The 24,725-nt window shown below is 43.2% G+C and overlaps 1 protein-coding gene across 5 annotated transcripts in view; it reads left to right on the top strand.

The window, feature by feature from the left end:
- JAK1 (Janus kinase 1) overlaps positions 1-24,725 on the top strand; it is a 436,233-nt gene that overhangs the window by 380,406 nt on the left and 31,102 nt on the right. For all 5 annotated transcript variants that reach the window (XM_086953620.1, XM_086953634.1, XM_086953640.1 and 2 more), the window contains exons 21-22: positions 20,134-20,306; positions 23,667-23,784. In XM_086953620.1, the coding sequence (XP_086809746.1) occupies positions 20,134-20,306; positions 23,667-23,784 (291 nt within the window). The remainder of the gene's footprint in view (positions 1-20,133; positions 20,307-23,666; positions 23,785-24,725) is intronic.

The raw sequence follows: 24,725 nt of genomic DNA, 5'->3' as shown, positions 1-24,725 counted from the left end.
TGAGCGGACGCTTACTCTTGATGAAGACTGTAATAAAAGATGAAATGACTCTCAGGAGGCAAGCGGAGTTGGAAGAAGAAGGAGAGCGTTTATTCATGAAGCTTACAGGTTCAGGGTAGGTTCTTGAATGCCAGTTAACTGCCCAGCAACTCTACATACACAGCGCATCTCCATTCAAACATCAACACACAACACGCGACTCTCACACGCGACACAGACTCGCATGCATACATCAACATTCAAGAAACAACATACCAGCCCGCACGCATGCACGCGACAATACACATTCAAATCACAACACGATATTTGTTGTTGTGAGTGACGCGCATGAGCACACGCGCGTCATCACTAACAACAACCACACACTACACACCTCCCTCCCTTTTTTTTTTTTTTTTTTTACGACAAAACAAAATCGTTGAATTTTGAAGGAATTCTCCGACATCTTGAACTCTTCAATAATTCTTGTGAATCACTTTCAGTGGTAACAGTAGGTAATTCACTGTCAGTGGTAGCGGTAGAAGACTCGGATGACTTTGAGTCATTAACATCAATATCCAAATATTCATTGAATGAATCATCCTCATCCAAAACTGTATTTGATGAAACATTTCCGTGAAACTCCTTTCTACTATTATATCTTGAGACTCTGCTGAAATGCCATACGCTACCATCAGTTACTCTCACAGCGTTCCTGAACACTTCAACAACTTTAACAGGATCAGACCACTTTGCCAACCCTTTATGCACATAACTGCCTTTCTTCAACCTCACTAAATCACCAACATGTACAGGTACACAACTCCGTGTTCTCTCCCTTGATAATTCTTCCTTCATCTTCTCCTTATAAGCATTAACTTTCCTGCGAATCTCCTCAAAATCCACCGCAGCAAAATCAATACGGTTACTATCCTTATTCTTTAACCACCAAGGAACTAAATTAGTGCTAGGTTTACGCCCTCTTAACATTTCAAAAGGAGACAGCAAGGTAATAGCATTGGGGGTAGTTCTATAAGATAGTAACATGGACTGCAAAGCCTTGTTCCAGCACAAACCACCTTTGACAGCTAGTTGGATGGCTTCCTTGATAACTCTATTGAATCTTTCTATTTGACCATTGGCCTCAGGATGGAATACTGCTATCCTTCTGTGGAAAATGCCACATCTACTAAAATACCTCTCCATTTCTCTACTAACAAATTGTGGACCATTATCCGTCACAACTTCTTGGGGAATGCCTTCCCTGCAGAAAATTTCATCCATAAACTGTATTATAGTATCACTAGTCACTTCTTTGACTGTTTTTATCTCTGGCCATTTAGAAAAGTAATCTATGAGTACTATGCCATATGAATGTTGTTGTGGTAAAACACTGAATGGACCAATTATGTCAATCCCAATCTTATTCCATGGTGATGTCGGTAAACTGACAGGTTGTGGTATACTGGGCAAAGCTTTGGCCGTTTTGTCACTGTTAGTACACAAATCACACAATTTCACTTGTTGTTCAACAAAATAATCTATACCCGGCCACCAGAAATTATTTTTCAACCGTCTTCTAGTAACCGATATCCCAAAGTGCCCAACATGAGCTAAATCCAAAAACCTTTTCCTGAGACCAAAAGGTGGAATAAATTTATCGTTCCTCAACAGTATACCATTTTCTATGGCTAATTCATCCTTGATCATGTGATAGCTCATTAAGCCACCTGTAAAATTTTTCCCTTCAGGCCAACCATTCAACACATATTCCTTCACTTTTGTGAGTTCTAAATCTTTGTTCATTTCTTCATTCCATGTTTCCTCTTCAACTATTGAACTTTCACCAAACACCAAATTAATGTCATTGTAAACACATGCTACCTCACATTCATCTTTATCAATCACATCAGTATCACTGCATGGTAATGGAAGCCTTGACATGCAATCTGCATGAACATTCGATTTCCCAGGAATATATTCTAAGGAATATTGGAAATTTTGCAATCTTGATGATAATCTGGCCAACCTTGAAGAAAGAGTGCGTCCTCCACCCGGTGACAATATATGTACTAAAGGTTTGTGATCAGTTTTTATAGTGAATTTTGTTCCCCATAAGAAAGGTCTGAAATGTTCAGCACCCCAAACACATGCTAGGAGTTCTCTTTCAATCACCGAATAATGACGTTCAGTCTCTCTCAATGTTCTTGAGGCATATGAAACAATCCATTCTTTACCCCATTCCTCTTGAATCAACACAGCACCCAACCCACAATTACTTGCATCAACTGTCACTATACATTTCTTGCCAATTACAAATGGTTTAAGACAAGGTGCTTTGGTGATCATTGACTTCACAGCATTGAAAGTTCCCGTCATAGTTTCTGTCCACTCAAATTTTGCATTTTTCTTTAAAAGCATCCTGAAAGGTTCAATTACACATGCATAGTTCTGGATAAATTTTGAATAGAATTCAACAAGACCCAAAAATGCAACTAACTGTTCCTTGTTCTGAGGAATAGGGGCTTTGCTGATGTTTTCCAAATGTGAGTTTTTAGGTCTGATGCCATTAGCACTAATACGATGTCCAAGATATTCTACTTCATTTCTCCTAAATTTACATTTGGATGCACGTAATGTTAGCCCCTTCTTGGCCAAGGCATTTAATACTTCAAATAGATGGTTGTCATGTTCAATTATGTCCTTCCCAAAAACTAAAATGTCATCCTGGAATGCGATCGCCCCAGTTAAACCTTCCAGTGTCTCTTTCATTAGCCTCTGAAAAACTGCAGCTGCACTTGCTAATCCAAAAGGCATCCTGCAAAATCTATATAATCCTTCAGGAGTTATAAAAGCAGTTAAGTCCTTTGAGTCTTCATGTAAGACAACTTGATGATACGCACTTGCTAGATCTAAACACGAAAAATATTTTGCATTGTTAAGTGTAGATACCATTTCGTGTAGGTTGGGCAAAGGATGTGAGTCTACACAAATTGCATTATTTAAACTGCGCAAATCTATACATACACGAAGATCTCCCCCAGATTTGATCGAAATTACAATGGGAGAAACCCATGGAGACGATTCAATGGGTTCTATGATGTTCTTTTTGCACATGTCATCGAGAATTTCCTTCAACTTTCCTCTGTAAGAAAGAGGTACATTCCTCACTTTATGGCGGACAGGTATAGCATTTGCATGTACTTTTATTCGATGTTCAAACCCCTTATATTTACCTAGAACATCACAAAATAAATTGGGAAATGCTTCTTTAATTTTTAGAATCAAATCTTCTCCAGTTTCACTATGTACAGATTCACTTAATCCAGAGTCAATTGCATAAACAGGTGGATCAGCACTAGGATCAAGTTTCATACCTAGCTGATCAGCATGTGGCCAACTCAATAATGAATCACCAGATTCTGTTATATACACCTTCCCATGTGCAGAGTAGTTTTTAAATTTCAGTTCAGCGACAAAATATCCAATGAGTTGCAATTTATGTCCTGTATATCCACTTGGTGTGACATCCGGTGGTAATAGTTTGATATCAGGCCAATTAGATTTGAACAAGATATTAGGTAAAACTGTGTACCATGAGCAAGAGTCAACAAATACTTTGGTAGTGATTCCATTAATGGTGATTAAACATGAAGGAAATTTCTTTACTTTTTGTTCTTTAGTTATACACATTATGGTATTCACATCAAATTCGCAATCACTTGAATTCTCCTGTTCCCGTTCTTGCACTAAACTGACTTTCCTTGGTGCTGATCTGCAAACTTTTGAAAAGTGCCCCTTTTTTTCACATCTTGAACACACTTTATCTAAAGCTGGACACAATCTTGAATTCCCCAAATGGAGATTACTTCCACATCTGAAACAGTACATGTTATAAGTTCTTGTATCTGGTTTCTGCCACATATTCACTCTCTGATCAGGTCTTTGCCATGTATTCATTCTCTGATCAGGTTTTTGCCATCTATTCCTGTATTCATTTTTATACTGGTTATCATTCCTTGTAATAGTGTATTTCCCATATTTCCCTGAATCTTTAAATCTCTCACTCTCCTTGTTTACAATTGAAACATCAGATTTACTACTATTCTGTGAACGTATCTCATCTACAAATTTTTCTGAGTGCTCTATTGATTTCGCAATTTCAATTGCTGCATTTAAAGTCATGTCTGAAGTTGTCCATAGCCTTTGTTGTATTTTCTTGTTGTTTGTGCACATGAGAATTTGATCTCTTAAAACCTGGTCATAGTTAATGTGTTCAAAATCACAAGTTACTGCCAATGCTCTCAATGCAGATACATAGTTGTCTATAGATTCATCTGCTTGTTGTTTCCTTGAGTAAAATTTAAATCTTTCCATAACCATATTGATTTTTTTTCCATACCTAATGGCTAATTGTCTGGTAGCAATTTGGTATACATCTAAATTAGAGGTGTCACTTAATGGAGGAAGACTTTTGAATTCTTTGAGAGCTATTCCACCAAGACAATGCTTCAATAAAGCTAGTTTCCTTTCTGCTTCACACTCACCTTCCTCTAAAACTTCAACATACGCTAAAAACATAGGTTCCCAAATGTCCCATTCAATAGGAGGATCACCCTTGCTAGCTAAAAATAAGGGAGGAGGTTGAATTCCAGTCATGGTTATTTAAACAAGGGATTTAAAAGTTCAAAAGAATAATTATTTATAATAACTTGTAACTCACAACGGTGTGTGCAAGTCACAGATGTCACTTACTGTCAATATCACCTTGTAAATGCCTCTCTCCTTGTAAAATCCAGTTGTTACTGATCCACAATGAGGTGAACAATAAAGTATTTGTTTTTCCCTTTTTTTTTGGAAAGAGTCTGGGTCATAACCAATGAAACGAGCTCTTAGTAATCCATATCTTGTGATCCAATCAGGAGCGCTGAAAACCATCCAATGAGAAATGCAGGTGCGAAATCTCCCAAGAGTTGCAGCCAATGAAAACGATTTAATGTGAAAAAAAAAATGAAATCCTTGAAAAATATATTCGTTGCACGCGTAAATACGTGTTCCCGTTCGTCGCCAGTGTAATAAAAGATGAAATGACTCTCAGGAGGCAAGCGGAGTTGGAAGAAGAAGGAGAGCGTTTATTCATGAAGCTTACAGGTTCAGGGTAGGTTCTTGAATGCCAGTTAACTGCCCAGCAACTCTACATACACAGCGCATCTCCATTCAAACATCAACACACAACACGCGACTCTCACACGCGACACAGACTCGCATGCATACATCAACATTCAAGAAACAACATACCAGCCCGCACGCATGCACGCGACAATACACATTCAAATCACAACACGATATTTGTTGTTGTGAGTGACGCGCATGAGCACACGCGCGTCATCACTAACAACAACCACACACTACAAAGACTAAGCATGCACACACATGAATTGCAATCACTGATTGTGCTGCTGTTGTGCAACGAGGTGTGGTTGCGGTCACTGCGGCTTAGGAGATCTCGGAGGTGGACGGGGAGGAACGGAGTGGCTTCCTGGATGCTATTGGGGGGTAGGCCTAAAAGTAAAGAGCGGTTGCAGCGGTGGCTGTGCTGGTGGCAGCGACGGCGAGGGCTCCTGGTTGCCGATTGTTGAAGAAAAGGGCAGGTATTTTACGTTGTATACGCCCTTTGTACAAGTCTTAACAAATTTTTAGTGGACTCCTACTCTTAGCAGCCGCATTTACAACCTCATTTATAATTATTTACTCCTCACCTTATAGGACGAGCGTGGTAGCCGTAGCTGTCAGCTGCAGAGTTTGTCGCCCATGGTACACTAAAGTACTAGTTTAATTTTAAAATGGGGAGGTGGAAACTCCTGCAGCCTAATATGAAAATAATAGCACCCGAATTGGAGAAATTGCCTCAAAGGGAAGGGGAGGCCCAGCATGTGCCCTTTAACGGCACCGAGGGACGTATGACCAGCTCTACTTAAGGGTAAATTAGGAAATATTTCCGGGCTACCAGCGTGCCTTTGGATTTGTCATCAGTCAATGGTGCCCTGGTCCCGGTTTGGACTTCTTCAGGCCTCTCTTCATCCTTGGAGTCTAACTTGCACAGCACCAGTTATAATTTACCTTTGGCAGCGGGCACTAATAACCAGTGTTTTTAATGATGTCTGAAGCTGATAGATGAAGTTTTAATAGGAGACAATTTAAGTGTCTAGCAAGTGGAACAGAACACCTTGAACCCTGCTACGCCCTCCAGCTTAATTCACAATGGGGATAAAACGGATCAAGTACTCACCTCACTTTCCCTGGCTTGTAAGATCGGCAACAACAAGCCTAGTACTCAACTGGGGGAATATACGAATAATAAAATCTTAGTAGTTGCTCAAGTGCTGCAAAGCAAGGATTCAGGGAGTTATCAAATCTCACTTTCATCCACAAAATTGAAAGTCCCTTCAGGAACTAATGTATTTGTAAATTGAGCAACACACTCTTCACCCTTTATCTCAGCAATGGTTGGAAGTGAAAATGCCATAGCTCAAGAGCAAGGAAATCTTTTGAATCAGTTTTTAGCTGACATGGAAGCGCAAATAGAGGATACGCTTAGCCAAACGCCAATGATGAGACGGAAGGCACTCCTCCATTCCAGATCTGGATTCTGAAAAGATCTCAATGTTGGGGGACATAAGTGCCTGGCAGGACACAATGGCCAGGGCGCTTCTATGGCAGTCTAGAAAAATGGAACTCAAGATAGATTTACTTCATTTGCAACACATCTGCCAGAAATAGGGTGCCAACTAATACAAATGGATATTAAGTTAAGTGCACTGGAATTGGATAAACCTTGCCCATGTTCCCCTATCATTATTAAACTCAGTGCTCTTCCAGAAGTATTGAGTGCATTGGTGAAGGGCTGGATATATCTTCACTGAAAATAAGTTTAATGCCAGAGGAGCTGGCCTGTGTAAGGAAGGGGACTCAGGGGGATGAACTATTAAGTTTCCAATCGAATACAGTTGGTTCACAGTTAAAAACAGACGGTGTTACTCAACTGGGCAAGTCTGAGCAAGAAAGAAGCTTGATGCTCAGAGAACCCCGAATTACAAATGACCTAGCCCTGGGTATTCAAACCTGCAGCAGAGAACACAGCAGGGACAAGTCTTTCAAGGAGGGCAAAAAAGAAACTAAAAAAGCAAACGGAAAAACAAAGCTTATTAAAAAGAGTAATTCCTAAACCATCATCAATGAACCCTTCTAAAGTATACCCAATATTTGAGCAGACAAAAATGGCTAAGGATCAGCTATTATCTAAAGACTTGGTTTCACCAAGCCAGTTAATTGATAATGAAATAATTATACAGGTTGATCTGCCTACCGACCTGCCCTTGGGTGAAGAAGCTTTTAATGTGTACCGTAGGGCTAAAACCTATGGGCAGCAGCAAAATGAATTCTGAATTGTTAAGGACACAAGCAGTATGGGTGGGCCTGCATATATATGGCCCAAGGCCATCACAGGGTTACATCCAAGAGCCTATAATTGGAGATCTTACCACAGGTGCACAGCAGGCGGAATTAAGCAACTCGGATAGTCAGGACTGCATTGTAGGACCAGATACCTGGACCCTTCGGAAGAGAGTAACACCTCTAGACCCCCAAAAGTTATTTGGGGAAAGAATAACGGCGGGGATCCGTATACCGAAGTTGGTGAACCTATACAGAATTCAAGGTCCTAGTCACCTACAAAGCGTCTCGACTCTGGGGCTGCTACAGATTTTGAATACAGTGGAGCAGTGGTTCCCAAACTTTTGACTCCTGAGGACCCCCATTGAGTCACCACTGGAAGCCGGGGACCCCCAAGAAAATTGTATGAGTTAAATTTCAAATATTAAAACAGTAATTCGAAGAAAATACACACGTGTGCACACAAAACAAATACTCAAAGTTCTAAGGATTTTGGGGCCAGATGTACGACCATTTCATTTAGCACCTCGCAATTGGCGACCCATTGCGAGTGGCAAATTGTGAATCGCTAAATGAAATGTACAACAGGCCAACATATTTCTTGCCTTAGGTCGAGTAGACGGCAATTCTTCAGGCCCGATGGAAGATCTATCTACACTTTTTGGTGGTGGTCTAATTTGGTGAAACAATTAGTGACCACCCATACAGCACCCTAAAATGTGGTACCTGTAGATCACGCACTCTAGACCCTCTCACCACCACTTGTCTAATTAAGTGAGAGAGAAGACTGGCTGGGCTAAATTTCTAGCTCTCCTTGGGGAACTCTGTACACCAATCGTTGTTTGCTGCTTCCTAGGACAAGTACATTGGACCCCACTAAAAATCGTCCACCCTTATTCCCCCTATTTGATATCAGTTTCAGCGTGCTTTCTGCACGGGAATTTTTTGTATTAGGTTACCAGGGGCGAGAAGCTCTCGTCCTTTGGACCAAGCCACACAGTGAACCCCGAATCCACCCTATTGGGTGGGTGTTTTGACACTCTGTCCTGGCTCACGAGTTCAGGGCACCCCTTCCACATCGCACCGCAACATGGAGGATGTCCCAGGCCTCAGCTTTAATGAAGACACTATAGCTGAAACACTAAGGAACACGCCTTCACTACTCAATAATCCTCCAGCTGCTGCATCCGGAGCATCATCTGATGAGTGGTCCACACTAAGTGAGATGAAAAAAGAACTGATCAGGATAACGATCCATGGGCTAATGATGACTGAGTACCTGAGGAGCAATATAGCACCACAGGGCCTAATCGTAAACATCGTCCCTAGGCTGTTCCTGGATGACAAACGTTTTAAAGTAGACTGGTGCCAGGTCTCCTGGAAATGTACCAAGGACCTGCTGTTCCTGATTAGCCAGACCGCCAAACGATTGTCTGAGGCACTCCAGGAGAAGATCTCTGCCATAGAAGCGACTATGAAAAACGCCACCTCTAAAAATAACAAAACAGCATTCACAACTAAACTCGCTGAGATTAACCAGGAGATGACTGAACACCATGACTTCTTGCTTAAACAGAAAACCACCAAATTGGAGAAAGACATAGCCAAGTTTGCAAAGGAAAAAGTATACCCCTATCTCAAAGATGATTTTAGAGGGAAAAAGAATAACTACTCCTCGGATGAAAATTCGAACACAGATACTAGGCGTGGTCCACGAGCAGCGACTCCAGCGGAGGCTATCCGGCGAGAAACGCAAGACCCACACGTCCCTGGCAACAAGGATACCACCAAGGACCAGTGTTCCATGGCCCACCTCGTGTACCACCACCATGGCAATATCCGTTTTACCCTCAGGGCCCCCCGCAATTCTACCCCCTTCATCCGCCTCCTTTTCAAGGCAGAGGTTGGGGCAGAGGAAGAGGGCGAAAGCGAGGCGGGAACAAGGGTGTTCAATGGCAAGACCAGACGCCAGAACCGACGGGGGTGGAAACCAGGAGCACGACATCCAGAGGGAGAAGAGCTTGATCGTGAATCTCTCCAAAAGAACCCTGACTACTATAGAGAAGACTGTTCTGGAAAAAGGGCTTGGGTTTGTCCCCACACCGACCCCCGACTCATTTCAGGAAATGATCGAGTTGAAGCAGTTTTTCAGGAAGGTACGTCTCCGGGCATTTTTTGACAATCGGCCAGACATCCCCTGTGAAGACACGGGTCTCAGGAAACCATCCACGTTCACTCCCACTGATGGGATGGTACCACCAGAGGTCCTGACATTCGAAAGAGCAGTTCTGAGAACCATGAGGGATATACCCTCAACTAAACCGTTTAATAATCTATCCAATGCTGAAAGACAGGCAGCTTCCTCCCTTGGTAAGGATACTTCTATCGTCATCAAGCAAGCTGACAAGGGGGGTGCTACCGTCATACTTAACTATGACGATTATGATCTGGAGTGCAGACGTCAACTATCAAACACGACCCATTACAGACTACTGACAGAGGATCCAACCAACCGACTGACGACTACCGTGATGTCCCTGGTTATTGAAGCGGAGACCAATGGGTGGCTAAGCAAAAAAGAGGCAGAATTTCTGGTAACCACGGACCCGGTTATACCGTACTTCTACACCTTGCCCAAAATACACAAGGGCACCACCCCAGTCCCAGGAAGACCCATCGTGTCTGGCATCGGTTCTATTTTAGAACCCCTTTCTCAATTCTGTGATGCTTTCCTGCAACCTCTGGTCAAACTCATCCCGTCTTATCTACAGGACACCAGAGATGTGCTTCGGCTTATCAACGACATGGACGGCAGAGAGGACATCGATTTCCTCCTGACACTCGACGTGGAAGCGTTGTACACCAATATACCCCAACAGGCAACGCTCGAATCGGTGGACTCTCTCCTACGACAAGAGGAGTGGCTGTCCCCCACTCCAGTTTCCTTCATTATGGAATTGGCACATATCGCGCTTACCGAAAATTTTTTCAAATACGAGTCCAACTTGTATCACCAGATTCGCGGGACATCTATGGGCTCGACCTTCGCGCCGAGCCTGGCCTGCATCTACATGGCAGCGTTTGAGGAAAGATGCATTTACCCCACTGAACACAATCCTTTCCGTGAGAATCTCACGTGCTGGCGTCGATACATTGACGACATCTTGGTGTTTTGGAAGGGGGACCGGATGACCTGTGAGGCGTTCTGCACATGGATAAACCAACAAGACCCGTTCCTTAAGTTCACGGGCACCATTTCCAATGAATCCATACCTTATTTGGACCTCACCATAGTCCTGGAACCCACCACGATCAGCACCACTCTCTACAAAAAGGAGACTGACAGGAACAGTCTGCTGCCTTACACTAGCCATCACACGAGATCCCTGAGGGACAATTTACCATTCGGTCAATTTCTCCGCCTCCGGAGAAATTGCAGTTCAATCAACGACTTCAAACAACAAGCACGCTCCCTACAAACCAAACTCCTGGATCGGGGGTATCCCACGCGGCTCTTAAAAAACTCCACCAAAAGAGCCCTCAACAATAACAGAGAGGCCTTGCTTGAGGTGCATCCCAAGGAGCCAGACGATAAGATTACCTGTGTTACCTCGTTTACCAGGAACTCCTCATTTATCAAAAAAACTGTCAATACACATTGCGGCATCCTCAACTCCGCAGGGATGGAGTTACCGCGCCCACGTTTTGCTTTTAAGAGGACGGCTAATCTTAAGGACACTCTTATCCATACCCGTCCCAAGAAAACCTGCATCCAAGCTGTGAATACGCTCTGGGACCTTCCCCCAGTAACTGGACACTATCGTTGCGGTACTTGTGTCGTATGCCCACAGACCATCCAGGGCAAGACCATTGTACTTAATAACAATTTCACGTGGACATTAAACAAACATACGAACTGCAACAGTTCCAGGTGCATTTATGTCTTAATCTGCCCTTGTGAATTGTTATACATCGGGATGACCATGCGTCCTGTTAAGCAACGGATAATGGAGCATAACAGCAACATTCGATGTCACAAGACACACACTAAGCTCTATGACCATTGCAAGGACAATAATCATTCTCCGGAAAACATCCGATGGACTGTTATTGAGTCCTTACCACATCTCAACCAAAAGGCTCTCTTCAGACATGAACAGAGATGGATACATCGATTACAGTGTGATGATTTGGGATTAAACGATGGGGTGCCCTGGACGACTCTCGCCAGATAGTCACGATTCTGGACCTGTTGTCCACTTCTAAATGCCTGTGCATGCCTCACCAGACATCTCAGTCCATTCCAAGATGGCGCCCGCATTACTATTCCCGGACCGCGCTGTCTCTAAGCAAACCCCTCTTTGGTGTTTACCTTTGCGTGCCGTCACCTAGCAACTTGAGGGACACACCCCTCGTTGCGCGCGCAACTTTCCCTTATCTAACCCGGACATTGCCTGACTACCGTGCCGGTTGTCCAGTCATCTGAATTCCTGTGGGAGGGGTAGGTGCAGAGAAGCCTGCCTTCAGCGACCCTTGAGGTAAGGTGTTGAGCCAAAGAACCGCTCGCTATCTGCCAAGACACGCAGTATTCCTACCCCTGAACGCGGTTTACCGGATGGCTTTCCTTTCCCCTAAAATATCCCACGGGATTCCTTTCTTTCCCCGCAGGATCCCCTCACTCGCTGCTGGCCCCACCTGGACAGCTTGTGAGGCTTCATGAGGAATTAGTAAGGGTAAGTGCACCGCCGAGTTGTAGATTTACCCCGCTCACACAACCGGGTTGAAAAGGGCACTTTGTTCCTTGCCTTCCTCGCAGTTAGACCCAGACACCCCACGCTCGCTGGTATATACGACCACTCCACCAGCGTTGAAGTTACTATTGAAACAGAGTGTCAAACCACGATTTTTGGTTTTATCTGTGTGGCGCTTTATCGTTCATGGCTTAAACCTTGAAGTCCACAATTTTGAAAACCGGTGTCACATGCCGCTTGATCACCCTGAGGTGTATGACTGACACTGGTCTTGCAGCGTGATGACCCAATTCACCATGCACGCTGCATAGCCGAGTTAACGGCACCTTCACTGGAATGCATGCTATAGCGAGTCAGCATGGCAGCGTAATGCAGTGCGAGTCGCTTACACGCATTAAATCCATTGAAATTTTACCCTTTCTCTCTCACAATAGCACCTGACGCTGTCACTTTTGAGACAGGTTTACCCACTGGGCACGCATGTTCTGACACTCTGAACATAGGCACGATTATGATGTAGTAGAGCTAGATTAACCTTGCCGTCAAATGTGTCTGCTTTTTATTTCCTTTCAGTTCCCAGGAAGCCCCTTGCGTGGAACCATTTCTGAACGACACTTTCACAGGTCGTATACCGGTGTCCTCCTAACTTGGAGGATCCGAGCAATTTTATGAGCACGAAGGTCCTGATGAATCGCCCTTAGGGCGTGAAACATGTCGACCGTTTTTTTCACAATAAGGGTTGACTAAGGGTTGGTCTCATTGCTCACCACTCCTTAATACCCCTGTAACTTTTAATCAAAGCAGTGAGCCTGACCATTAAAATAATCACCAACAGGACTCTACTGACTTTTTTTAACCACACCACCATGCTCACGATTGCACGTCTTTAGGCCCCTCACACACACACACCCGTTGGCCCAGAATAGAAGATCTCCGCCAAAGTGCAGCTTCCCTTGCTGCCCGACGGGCATTGCACCGCCAGCCTGCCGAAGGAGCAGGATACCGATGATGACGCTGGACGGTCATCGGCTGGGACTACAGTTGTGGTCCTGCCGGTAGCCTGTGTGAGGTATCCTTACATTCTGGAAAAAGGGTCTACATCACGCACTCTAGACCCTCTCACCACCACTTGTCTAATTAAGTGAGAGAGAAGACTGGCTGGGCTAAATTTCTAGCTCTCCTTGGGGAACTCTGTACACCAATCGTTGTTTGCTACCTGTAGATCTACAACATTTCCCAATTTGGGTCAGCAACATGTGACAAAGTGTACCGGCAAGTTCAGACACTGTAAGGTGCAGTGTTGTTTCGAACTCCGATGTTCGGCGGTCCACCTACCCCTCACTCTGCCGGTCCGAGTACTGGTAGAGTGAGAGGTAGGTCGACCTTACAGTGTCTGCACTTGCTGTCTACTTGACCTAAGGCTAGAAACATGTTGGCCTGATTTTCTAGAGAAAACCCCTGTAACCTTAGAGCAGGTGTGTGCGCATTATTGTTTTTAATCTGGATAGTGACCACATTCATTAAAATTATTTTGGGTGGACCTCTAATTCCTGTTTTAGCCCTAAACATTTCACACGTATACATCTACACTCACTAGGACCCTCACACGCACTGCAACCAACGGTAAAAGGAAAAAAGATCTCCGCCAGGAAGGCCCCATCATGGGTGCCGATTGGGTATTGCAGCGCTGACCCAATAAGGAGCAGACCCAATGATTAAGCAAGACACCTAGCTGGCTGGGTATGTGAGGGTCTCTTTCTGAAAGGAGGACATTTTCTCCTGCCCTAAGTGAGCACCCTTGTGCCTTCTATACACACATTGACCTGCAGTATACAGTAGGCATACCACGTCATACCACCTTGTTTTGAAGCAAAGAAGGGTGTCTGCATTTGGGAACTGGCAACTTCCTCGGTCTTCAAGAAACATGTGCATTGGCCCCCACTGCTCTACCAGGTTTGTATGAGATTTTTTCTACTGCCTCTCGCGTAAGTCCTTTTGGCCGCCCCTCACAGGGTTTATCAATTTTCATCTACCATACTGCCGATTTAACAGTGACGGTTCTTGACAGTAACTGTTCGGCAGCCCAAGTGGCTTGTATACATGGTTTGAAAACAAACACAAAATAAATGGTTTTGATTGTGGTAAATTGTTATTTGAATGCTCCCCAGTAAGCAAGGATAGACTTGGTAAATAATTTTCTTGAAAGCCTTGAAGACCTCCTTCTGGATTATCTGCATTGCAAATTCATAATTACTGGAGATTTTAATATTGGGGGGCTGGAGGAGAGCATTGTTAGAGTTTCTAATTCTGGTTATGGAATTAATGGTTTTATGAAAAGCCACAATTTAGTGTCCGCTCAGTCGGAATTTTAGGTGAGAAATAAGGAGTTGATATTTCCACCAACCGGCAAAAACATATCGGCCATTGATTATACCTTTTATTCTACAGGTCTGGCCGCACGATTAGGTCACTTTGATATTTTGATTAGAGCAGAAAGTGACCATAATCTATTAAGGAGCACTCTGAGTCATGACCTAAAACCAGCTGATACATAATCAATGTGGATATTTCAATAGGGGAAGACTCTGTGAAGCTAGTTCAAAGAATTAAGTGGTTATCTGAATACAAATTCCTTGTTAGTACCTGGTTAAAAGATCTGGGGTTTATTTTATCTACAAATCATTTAGAAGGTGCCCTACAGGTGTGGGGAACGCTTATGGAGAACCTACGAAAGTATTTATTGAATCAGGCGGTTAGGCCCAAAATTCAACAGGGAGGGCACAAGCCAGTAAGGCTAGGCAATTATTGTTTCCAAAAGAACGCTGCGTAAAGCACAGCGTGTTCACCAGTGTAATCCTTCTAAAACCACTGCCACAGCAGTAAAATTGGCTAGTAGGTTACACAAAAAAACTGTATGGGAGAAACAAAAGGGGAAGAAAGGATAAAGAATGGGTCACAATCTTTCAGTTAATAAAGGATTCTAATCCAGCGTGATTTTGGGCCCACATTAATACATTAAAATGTTTTAATATGGTCAGGGAAAATGGTGTTTCAGAAGCAGCTTTGTTGCGCCAGATTGTTGAGCTGTACGTGGAGCAGACTGACAATCCAACAGAGGCTGGATCGCCTGCCGCCCCAATTTTAACCTTTAAAGGAAATTTGGTGGCATCTGAACCAAGCCTACAACATCAGGAGGACTTGGAAGATGGGCTGGGCCAGCCTGAGGAAGAGACTCAGGTGGTTGAGGAAAATTTAACAAATAGTGGGGGGGGGGGGGGGGGGGGGGGGGGGGGTTGCAAAAGTATTAAAAAAGCTGAAATCCGATGGAGCCCCTTGCCCGAATTGCCTGCCAGACGGCCTTTTTAAGGAGGCGCATATAGGTTGGATAACGGTGTTGTCAGCTCTTTATAACTACTGTTTTTTAAACGCTGATATACCAAATGGCTGGAGAGGATCAATTTTATGCCCTATATCTTTGAGCAGTGATCGGACTAAAGCAGCAAATTATAGATTGATCGCCCTACTTGATATTGAGGCAAAAGTCTAATCCCGAATTGTATTAGAACATTTAGAATCCTGGGTGGCCGAGGAAGTTTTGCCATTCTTTCAAACGGGGTTCAGGGCTGCGGCATCTACGGTAGACGTTATTGAAGCTCTCTCTGTCCTCAGACACCAAGCCCTTCAAAGGAATAGACACACTCTCTTGTGCTGTTTTACAGAGAACACACATATTTCTAGCTGGCTATTTCAAAGGCTGCCACTAGTTTAAGCAGACTAACACCAAACTATCTAACAAGATGGTCAACATCATTTATTTATGATTATTCATTATTATTCATATTTTCATATATATTTAAAAATGACACAAAGCAAAAAATGATATAACATCAAAGCAAATTTAAAAGCAGCAATCAATTTGCTAACAGTTATGCAGAATATTCCAGTCAGTAGCAAGCAAACAATAATTTTAAAGGTAATCCGTGCCAACAGTTTCAGAATAGCAACTGCGGATTACTGACCACAGGGGAATGAACTTTCCAAACCACACAGGATATACATTTTTAGTACATAATTTTTCCTGTTGTAAGCAATTTTTTTACTAGAATTTGGCCTCTTATGGTACTTTATGCCAACGCGTTTCGAACCCCACTTTATTACACGGGATTCTCTTCAGGGCTGGGACTGGGTTTCTGCAAATCAATAGACAGAAAAGAAAAATTGCATTTTAGGATTAGAAGACATTTTTGCCCTCTCTTTTCACTTCTATATAACCAATACTGAGAGCAATTAGTGAAAATCTTACCTGATTGCTGGGTGTCACAATTCATACAGCAGATTGTGGAAGTGTTCCCTGAAAACATTAATAAAACACTCAAATACAATTCTCAAATCTTGTGTACTAGACTCGTATAGTGATACACAGCTCGAGTTAATTCCACTTACTTTAGGAGGAGCTCTGTTTGACCATCCTTCAGACCGGCTATATGTGCCTCTTAAGCAGGAAAATGTTGTTTCTACAAAAGGAAGGACAATTCAGTCGTTTAACTGGTCTTTAATTTTGACACGTTCACTGAGTAAAGTAATTTAAAGGTCAAACATACTTGTTGCCAGATATGTTTAAGAATCCACAATCAATCCTTAATTATTTTCAGTGCGCGGCAAGCGCTTCCGCAAAAGTTATCTGCGAGTTGAAAATTCACTGAAGTTATTGTAAGGGCCAGGCGTCTTAGTGTCTTGCGGTTAGATACAATGTATTTAAACGGATAACTCACTTGTGCTTCTATGTTGCGAATCCACACTCAATCCTTCATTATTTTCAGTGCGCTGCAGGCACTTCCGCAAAGGTTATCTGAAAGTTAAAATATCATCTAGGTTATTATGAAAGCTGTGGCGACTTAATGTGCTCGCGGAGAGAAACAATGTATTTGAACAGATGACTCACTGATGCTTCAAATGTATCCTGCGATTCCCCATCTCTTTCGCCATTAGGTTTTGCAGCGTCTTCGGTGCGGCTGTTTCTTAAGTAAATTAAGAGCGGACTTCCTCTTCCTTGTTCATATTCTTGGTGAATATACTGCGATGAATTCTGCGTCTTGTAGCCCCATAGGTGAACAATGGACTACTCGGATGTGGTTAAAGGTGCTTGCCACATTTGACCATGGGTGGGCATGGCAGTCACATTTGAATTAAAAAATACCCATTCCTTGCTAGACTACGTAGTTCGTGGTTCGTCAACGACCACAGAGGATTGGAGACAGTATGTTAATGTCCAACTATGAATTAAGCCCTTGCAATCTCTGACATTTCATTAAGGCCAGTAATGGTGCTGTTGAAATTCAGGATAAGAAAGGCTTCTTGTTGGAGTAAGGCACTTTCTATGTCTCCACCTCGTTGGGGCTGTTTCACTACCCACAGGACTGTCCATTTAATGTCTTTGTCACTGTGGTTGGCTTGTAAAAAAATGCCCAAGCACACTTTATACAATATTGCTGTTGAGTGAGATCAGCTGACCCGCAACATTGAATGGATGAAAAAGTGGAAACAGTGGGCATATTTATATGCTGTTGGGTAGGTTTAGCCAGTTTTACACAATCTGGATACATCCCATATGTGGAAGGAGCAACCCCACATCAAACATCTTCAGAGGTCAAGATTTATTTATTTATTTATTTATTTATTGGCATTTGTAAAGCGCAGCATATACCCTGGGGTGTCTTGGCGCTGAATAATTTGCCGGCTGGGTGAAACTGCCTTGCTCTGATGATTATTCTATACCTGGAGTCATTTAGAAGTTTATTTATTAAACAGCCAAGTTTTTAATTTCTTGCGAAATTGGAGTAGCGTGGGACATGCCCTAATGTCCTGGGGTAGGGTATTCCAAAATTTGGAAGCCGCCACTACAAACCGTCGGTCTCCCCACATCACAGTTGTGAATCTGGCTCTATTCTGAATCGTCAACCAGTGTAGTTTGGGGATGGCATTGGATAAAGGAGCACATTTTGGAATTCCCAGAATGAGACGTGCTGCTGCATTCTGTATAGTCTGCAGTTTTTTTAGGACTCTTGCTTGGGCGTTGATAAAGAGCCCATTGCAATAGTCTAAGGATGTCAGGACTAATGAGCTCACCAGAGTTTTAATGGCGGTGGTTGGAAGATAGGGACTTATCTTTCGGATCATGCGCAGTTTATGGTGGGCAACTGATGCCACTTTGCTGGCATGGTCCATAAAATTAAGATGATTGTCAAAAATGATTCCTAAGTTCCTTACTTTGGTCACTGGTTTAGGGGGGGCACCAAAGGTTTGGGGCCACCACGAGGTAGGCCACTCTGGTGAGAGTTGCCCAAAAATCATAACTTCGGTTTTTTCCGAGTTTAGTTTTAGGCAGTTTGCTGCCATCCAATCCCCCAGTTCTGTCAGTCCCCTCTGGAATGTTTTAGCTACTTCCTCGCCATCACCCCTTATAGCCAACACTAGTTATGTGTCGTCCGCGTAGGAGGTAAGGCTCATCCCGTGTGCCTTGATGACATTGGCCAGGTCCGACACATATATGTTAAAGAGTGTCGGACTCGGGGATGAGCCTTGAGGAACCCCACACGGTTGTGACAATTTGGCGGATTGATAAGGGCCCAAAGAGACAGCCTGCGTTCTCTCCGAGAGAAAGGAGGCGAGGAGATCTCTTGCCGTGGAGGAGATGCCTGTTTTTCCAACACGGCCGACCAGAGTGCCATGGTCGACCGTGTCGAAAGCTGCTGAGAGATCCAGCAGTACCAACACCGCTGTTCCGCCTTGGTCTCTTATTGTTCGTATGTCTTCGGTTGCTTTGATAAGGGCAGTTTCAGTCCCATGGTATTTCCTAAATCCATACTGAGTATCGTCTAGCTTCTTGTGGGTTTCTATATACTCAGTTAATTGTTGGTTCATGGCCTTTTCCACCACTTTGGCCATGAACGGAAGACTGGCAAATGGGTCGGTAATTTTTTAGTTCTGACTTATCAGCTCCTGGTTTTTTCAGCAGAGGTTTGAGCAGTGTGGTTTTTAGACTAAGGGGGTATGTCCCAGAAAGCAGAATGGAGTTACAAACTTGATAGAAACAAGCTTTGAACTAGACTTGGTAGTATCATCAAAAGCACGCAGCAACTTTTTTTAGAGCGCCTCCTCCTCAATCCTTGGCCGACATAAGGTTTTAGGGTGGAAAGAAGAATGCAGATAGTGAAGTTGTCCACAAGAAACACGTAGTCAAGTTTTATGTCTAGGTACAGCACTTCAGGGGGAAGTATGAGATGCCTTATAAATCATTTCTGCACACTGGGGGGTGAGAAGACATGGGGAAGGAGCCTCCCACCACTTTCATTAGGGGCATGCTCAATTGGCAGAAGTTGCGATAAGGGCCTTGGATATAAAGTTAAATCAAGCAACTAGTGTTATGGATATGATGCTTCACATTTGTGTACGCCAGTCATTAAGAGTAGATTACTAATTTTGAATAATTTTATTTTGTTTGTTTTTAAATGGTCGGGCCTACAGTCAAATTTTAAGTTTAGCATATTATATGAAAATATCTGGTAACTATTTGTTCATTATTTGTGTTATTTAAATATTTGAAGGAATTGTATTATTAATTTTTAACTGAACTATATTGTCAAATCTTTTTTTTTTTTTTTAAATCCTCAAATCCAGACAATCCAGCCAACACTTGTATCAAACCATGTCCTACTGTAGAGATGAACATGCTTGAATATACCATATTTGGAGAAACAGACTAGCGTGAGATCTCATTAGCAGAAGACAATATACTAATGGTAACGCAGAGGATGTGGAGTTTGGCTCTTGAGCAGTATAGAAGAGCGCCAGCTTGTTTTATTGTCATACATATGAAAACGGTAGCGGTCATCTGCAGTAAAGGAGATTTTTCAAAGTAAGAATTATTTTTCCTTTTTGTCTCCTGCTGTAGGGAATGGACTATTTGGGGACGTGTTCATATGTACACCGAGACTTGGCTGCACGAAACGTCCTGGTGGACAATGGCAATATTGTCAAAATTGGAGATTTTGGACTGACCAAAGCTATTGAAACGGATAAGGAGTATTATACCGTTAAAGACGACCGCGATAGCCCTGTCTTCTGGTAAGACATTGCTACAATCTGTTCAGTAACAACATATTAATCTACCGTGATAAACATTTGTAGTTATTTTCTGGAACAAAAATAGCACAAGTAGTCAGTGTGAGTTAGTCACTGGCCCCGATTACAAATCGGTAAATTCCGATTCCCTGGATAAGTTTGGCTGGCCAAACCTGCCAAAAGTTATCAATGGAAAAGGCCAGTAAAAAAGGCAAAACGTGGAATTCGGAGTGTTGAATACCGATTCCGCATGTTGTGCCTGCTTCGCAGGTTAAAAAGTTGGAATAGGAGGAATTTACCGCAAGTGATAAATGCGTCACTTTTGGGTAATAGTATTTACCACATTTGGTAGGTACATCACCTATTCCATCTAACTGGTAATGAGGGCCTTAGTGGTGTATTTATGCTGATGCTGTGAAACAATAGCGCCTCTCCACACTTGCAGTGTTTCGGGATCCGGAATGAATCCAAGTTAGGAGTGGTGGAACAGGCTTTGAAGAAAGCTGTTGTTTCCATGCGCCAGTCTGTGTGTGATGTTTTTGTTTCCATCCTCTCTTTTCAGTGGTACCTTTAGTAATTTTACTTTAAATAGCATTACTATGCACACTTTTAATGGTGTCTACTATGTGCGGCATAAATATTTGTTATTGGTATGGATTTTGTTTAGAAATTCTTCATCTGCATCGTATCCTGTAATACATTGTATTTCCACACTTGGACATGTTTTGGGAAAGACGTCTCTGCCAATAACCTAGATTATACAAATTGTGCTGTAGGCTTTGGAAGTTGAACATGAAAAAAATGCAAAGGTGTGTGGTAAATTAGCACTTTACTCAAAATGTACCATCTAGTCTTTTGATGTCTGTAGAGTATCGGGGTGCCTTCACATGCCCGCAGCATCGCAGGGGACGTCCCAGATAAGACCATGTTCAAACTGAGACCGAGTGAACCACAGCTCAGCAGCAAGGACACTTTTGGAAGCATCCACTAAATACCCAGGCAGCTTGAAAAGAGCGTCATGCTCGACGTAAGGCATTTGTACAACAGCCCCTCACCTCCCTTCCTCCGCCCCCCGTCCCCCCCCCCCCCCCCGGACCCCCATGAGGGCCATGGGGCACTTGGCGAGATTGGCTGGGAATGCTTCAAAACCTTTGGAGCACTAAAGCCAGACTGATACCCAGCGTTATATGTTAAATGTGGCGACTGGACTGCATTAACACTAGAAAGAGTTGAGTGAAAGAAAGGGACGGACCTGGAGACAGCTGTGATCTGATGTCAAATTCAAGTCTTGAAGCACCTGGTTTGGGTTCCCGCCGTGGCTCCCCATCACTATCTCGGATCCTTTATATTTCACCATTACAGCTCCCATATAAGAGTGTAGCCGAATGTAGCGTGACCTTTCACCCACCCACCGTCGTGGCAATGGCTTCCTCTTCACCTACCAACATGTTCCACTAGTCCCATTTCTATTCGTGCTTCCTAGCACTGCTGGCTTCAGAGCAGCGACTTCCCAGTTAGGGGACAGTATGCCCTGGTGGTTTTGTCCTCGCTAACAAATCCCTTTCTTCATTTCATTTCCCCTAGTGGTCATCATCACTTTTCTTTTTTTAAGTTCTGGTTTTACGAGGAGTGCATAATGCCTTCCTAGACTGCTCTGTTTGTACTGAACTTGGCTATTGACCAAAACATATCTTGGTGGTTTTTCTGGCAGGTGTTACAGTGATGTCATGATGAAATGTGGAGCTGGGAGGATGAGGCACATCTGTGTCTGTTGATCTACTGAAGAGTTACGCTCTGAGACATAGTTTGTAACGTTTATTATAGACCTCAAAGCGACAAAAACACAACCCATTTCAAGCGTGTCTCAAAAAAAATCCAGCAGAAATGATATATGAAACCAACAATTCACCAAGCAAGAACGAAACAAAACAACCATTGGGAAAGCCAATAAGTCTGGCATTGGCACCAGTCTTTTGGCAATTCTTATTTTGTCATGGTTTTTGCTAAACTTTATTGCATGGGAATCTGCTGAGCCACCTCAAATCCCAAAATAAACCTTTGGCTAAAGGCAATAATGCTGATTTGGTCTTTAAAAAAAAGCACACATTGCCATAGTACTCCATAGCACTAAAGGGAACTCCTTTGTGTTTTGATGTTCTCCTAGTGAAAGGGCAGCAAACCGTCACTCATACATTGCCCCGTGGTGCTTGCTTTAGTGGGTGGGAGGAAAATGTGAATGACAAAACCACAAACTAATGGATGAAGCCTGGCTCAAAACCCCTATTAGCGACTATGTTATACATATAGTTTTAGTAAAAAAGCATAAGGTCTTGGCTAACACAGACCTAAAAAAGCCAGTTGGGCTGGCATTGCCTGCCAGCCTATTGCCACTGGAAAAGAAAGAAAGGAAGAAAGAAGGAAAGAATAAGGAAGCAAAGAAGAAAGAAGGATGGAGAGAAGGTAAGTAAGAAACAAATAGGAAAGAAATAACAAGGAAGCAAGCAAAGAAAGTGGGAAAGAGAAGGAAGGAGAGAAAGAAAAGAAAGAAAGCGGAAAGAAAAGAATGAAAAAATGGAAGGAAAGAAGGAAAAAAGGCAAAGATTGAAGGAAATTAAAGGAAAAAAATTAATGAAAAAGAAGGCGAGAAAGGAGGAAAAAGAAGGAAGAAAAGACCGAAAGAAGGAATGTCAGACAGGGATGCAAAGATAGTGCACCCTCATGAGCTTATATTCAGAGTTCATGTTAGCTGCACTCCAGAAGGAATTTACAACAGCATTAGCAGGCGACAGGACGTGACAAAGCTGTAATGTGGCCAGTGCTCTCACCTAGTAAAAAGTGTCCTGCTATGACATCCGACGCTACAAACGGAAGCAACACTAAAGTAACAGCGAAGTAAAAACAAAAACACTGGCTCTGAAGGGAACTATCATGTGTGCAGATGTGCTCCTTGTGAAATGTCTAAATGCAGTCCCCTAAACGGAAGTTATCCGGTGGCTTACTCATTGCCCAGGCTGTATTCTGTTGTGGGCAGGAGTAAAATGTGAATGACACCAGACCAATGGATGAAGAAAGGTGTCTGAAAGATCATTTATGTAAGTATATTATACATAAAATGTTTGTAAAATGAAACGGTCTTGCTTAAGGCCCGAACTAAAAATGTAAGTACTAAAGCAATGCATTAGATTGTGTACTGTTCGCCTGTATACCAAAAGGTCAATCATTTGAATAATGTGGATAACGGATACAAAGTTCACAAACATAAGCTTCTTTGGAAACAATCTGAATCTGCAATGCACCTTCCATTTGAGAACAAGTACTGCAAATGTGCTTTTAGTTAAATTTGAGATTTGTTTTTTCTTCTAGGTATGCTCCTGAGTGTTTGCTTCACTGCAAGTTTTACATCGCTTCTGATGTGTGGTCATTTGGAGTTACTCTGTATGAACTTCTGACATACTGTGATTCAGAGTGCAGTCCCATGGCGGTAATTATTCTTTTAAACACTACATTAAGTGCATTTGTACAGTGCGACCTGTGTGGCCCTAAAGCACTTTTGCAGTCTGTGTGCCTCTTATCTTCATGGGATTTTCTTTGCCTAGAATCATATGGTTAAGGCATGTGTGCTGTAGATACACATGCTTTGCATACTCCTACCATCTAGTGTTGGGTTCAGATGTTTGCAAGTTGTTTTTGTCTTCGAAGATGTCTTTCCAGTCACAAGGTAAAGCGACTCCTCCTTTCGGTAATAGTGTGCATGGTCTTCGACTCCATTGTTAGATTGTTTTTTTCCGCCATCGGGTTCAGACATGTATTGCTGCATTCCAGTTGGGAATCGTTCCTCGTGTCCCCCTTCTGTTCGCAATCCACTCTACCCTCGCTGGTATTGCTTCAAACACGTTTCCCACTTCTCTGCATTTTGATTCGGTCAACGAAATCTCCATTTCTGATCGGAAAGTTTTGTAGGCGACCTTCGGGCCTAACTACGTCAGTCCAGCTCTTCGGCGATGGACCGGACTCCATTTCAATGCTGCCCCCGGTGCCACGCCAAGTACACATGTACCGGCTTGCACCACGTGTGTAATTTGTGCTAGTCTCCAGAGCACAGCGAACAAGACTGCGATGCATGCCATTCGTATTGATCAAAGAAAACTCTCCGTGACTGTGGGCTCGACGTCGGGAGATGCAGTGCCAGCATATAGATGACATGCCAGACATCTTTGGTGAAGACTCCGAGCAAGATGACTTCGAGCCAACAGTGGCCGAGGAAGAACAGGCCTTCGACGGATCGGACTCCTAATCAGAGTTGGAGATAGACCTCCACATCGATGATGTGCCGCAGGGACAGGGTGACATGAGTACAGAGGACCCCTTGTCCAGTCAATCCATCCTTAAAAATCCTAAGGCTTCGGCACCACCTCCGCCTTC

This window comes from Lissotriton vulgaris, chromosome 1_1 (genome assembly GCF_964263255.1).
Source record: "Lissotriton vulgaris chromosome 1_1, aLisVul1.2, whole genome shotgun sequence".
NCBI lineage: Eukaryota > Metazoa > Chordata > Amphibia > Caudata > Salamandridae > Lissotriton > Lissotriton vulgaris.
The sequence above is the reverse complement of the archived record's forward strand: the minus strand, read 5'-3'. Positions and strand labels throughout refer to the sequence as shown.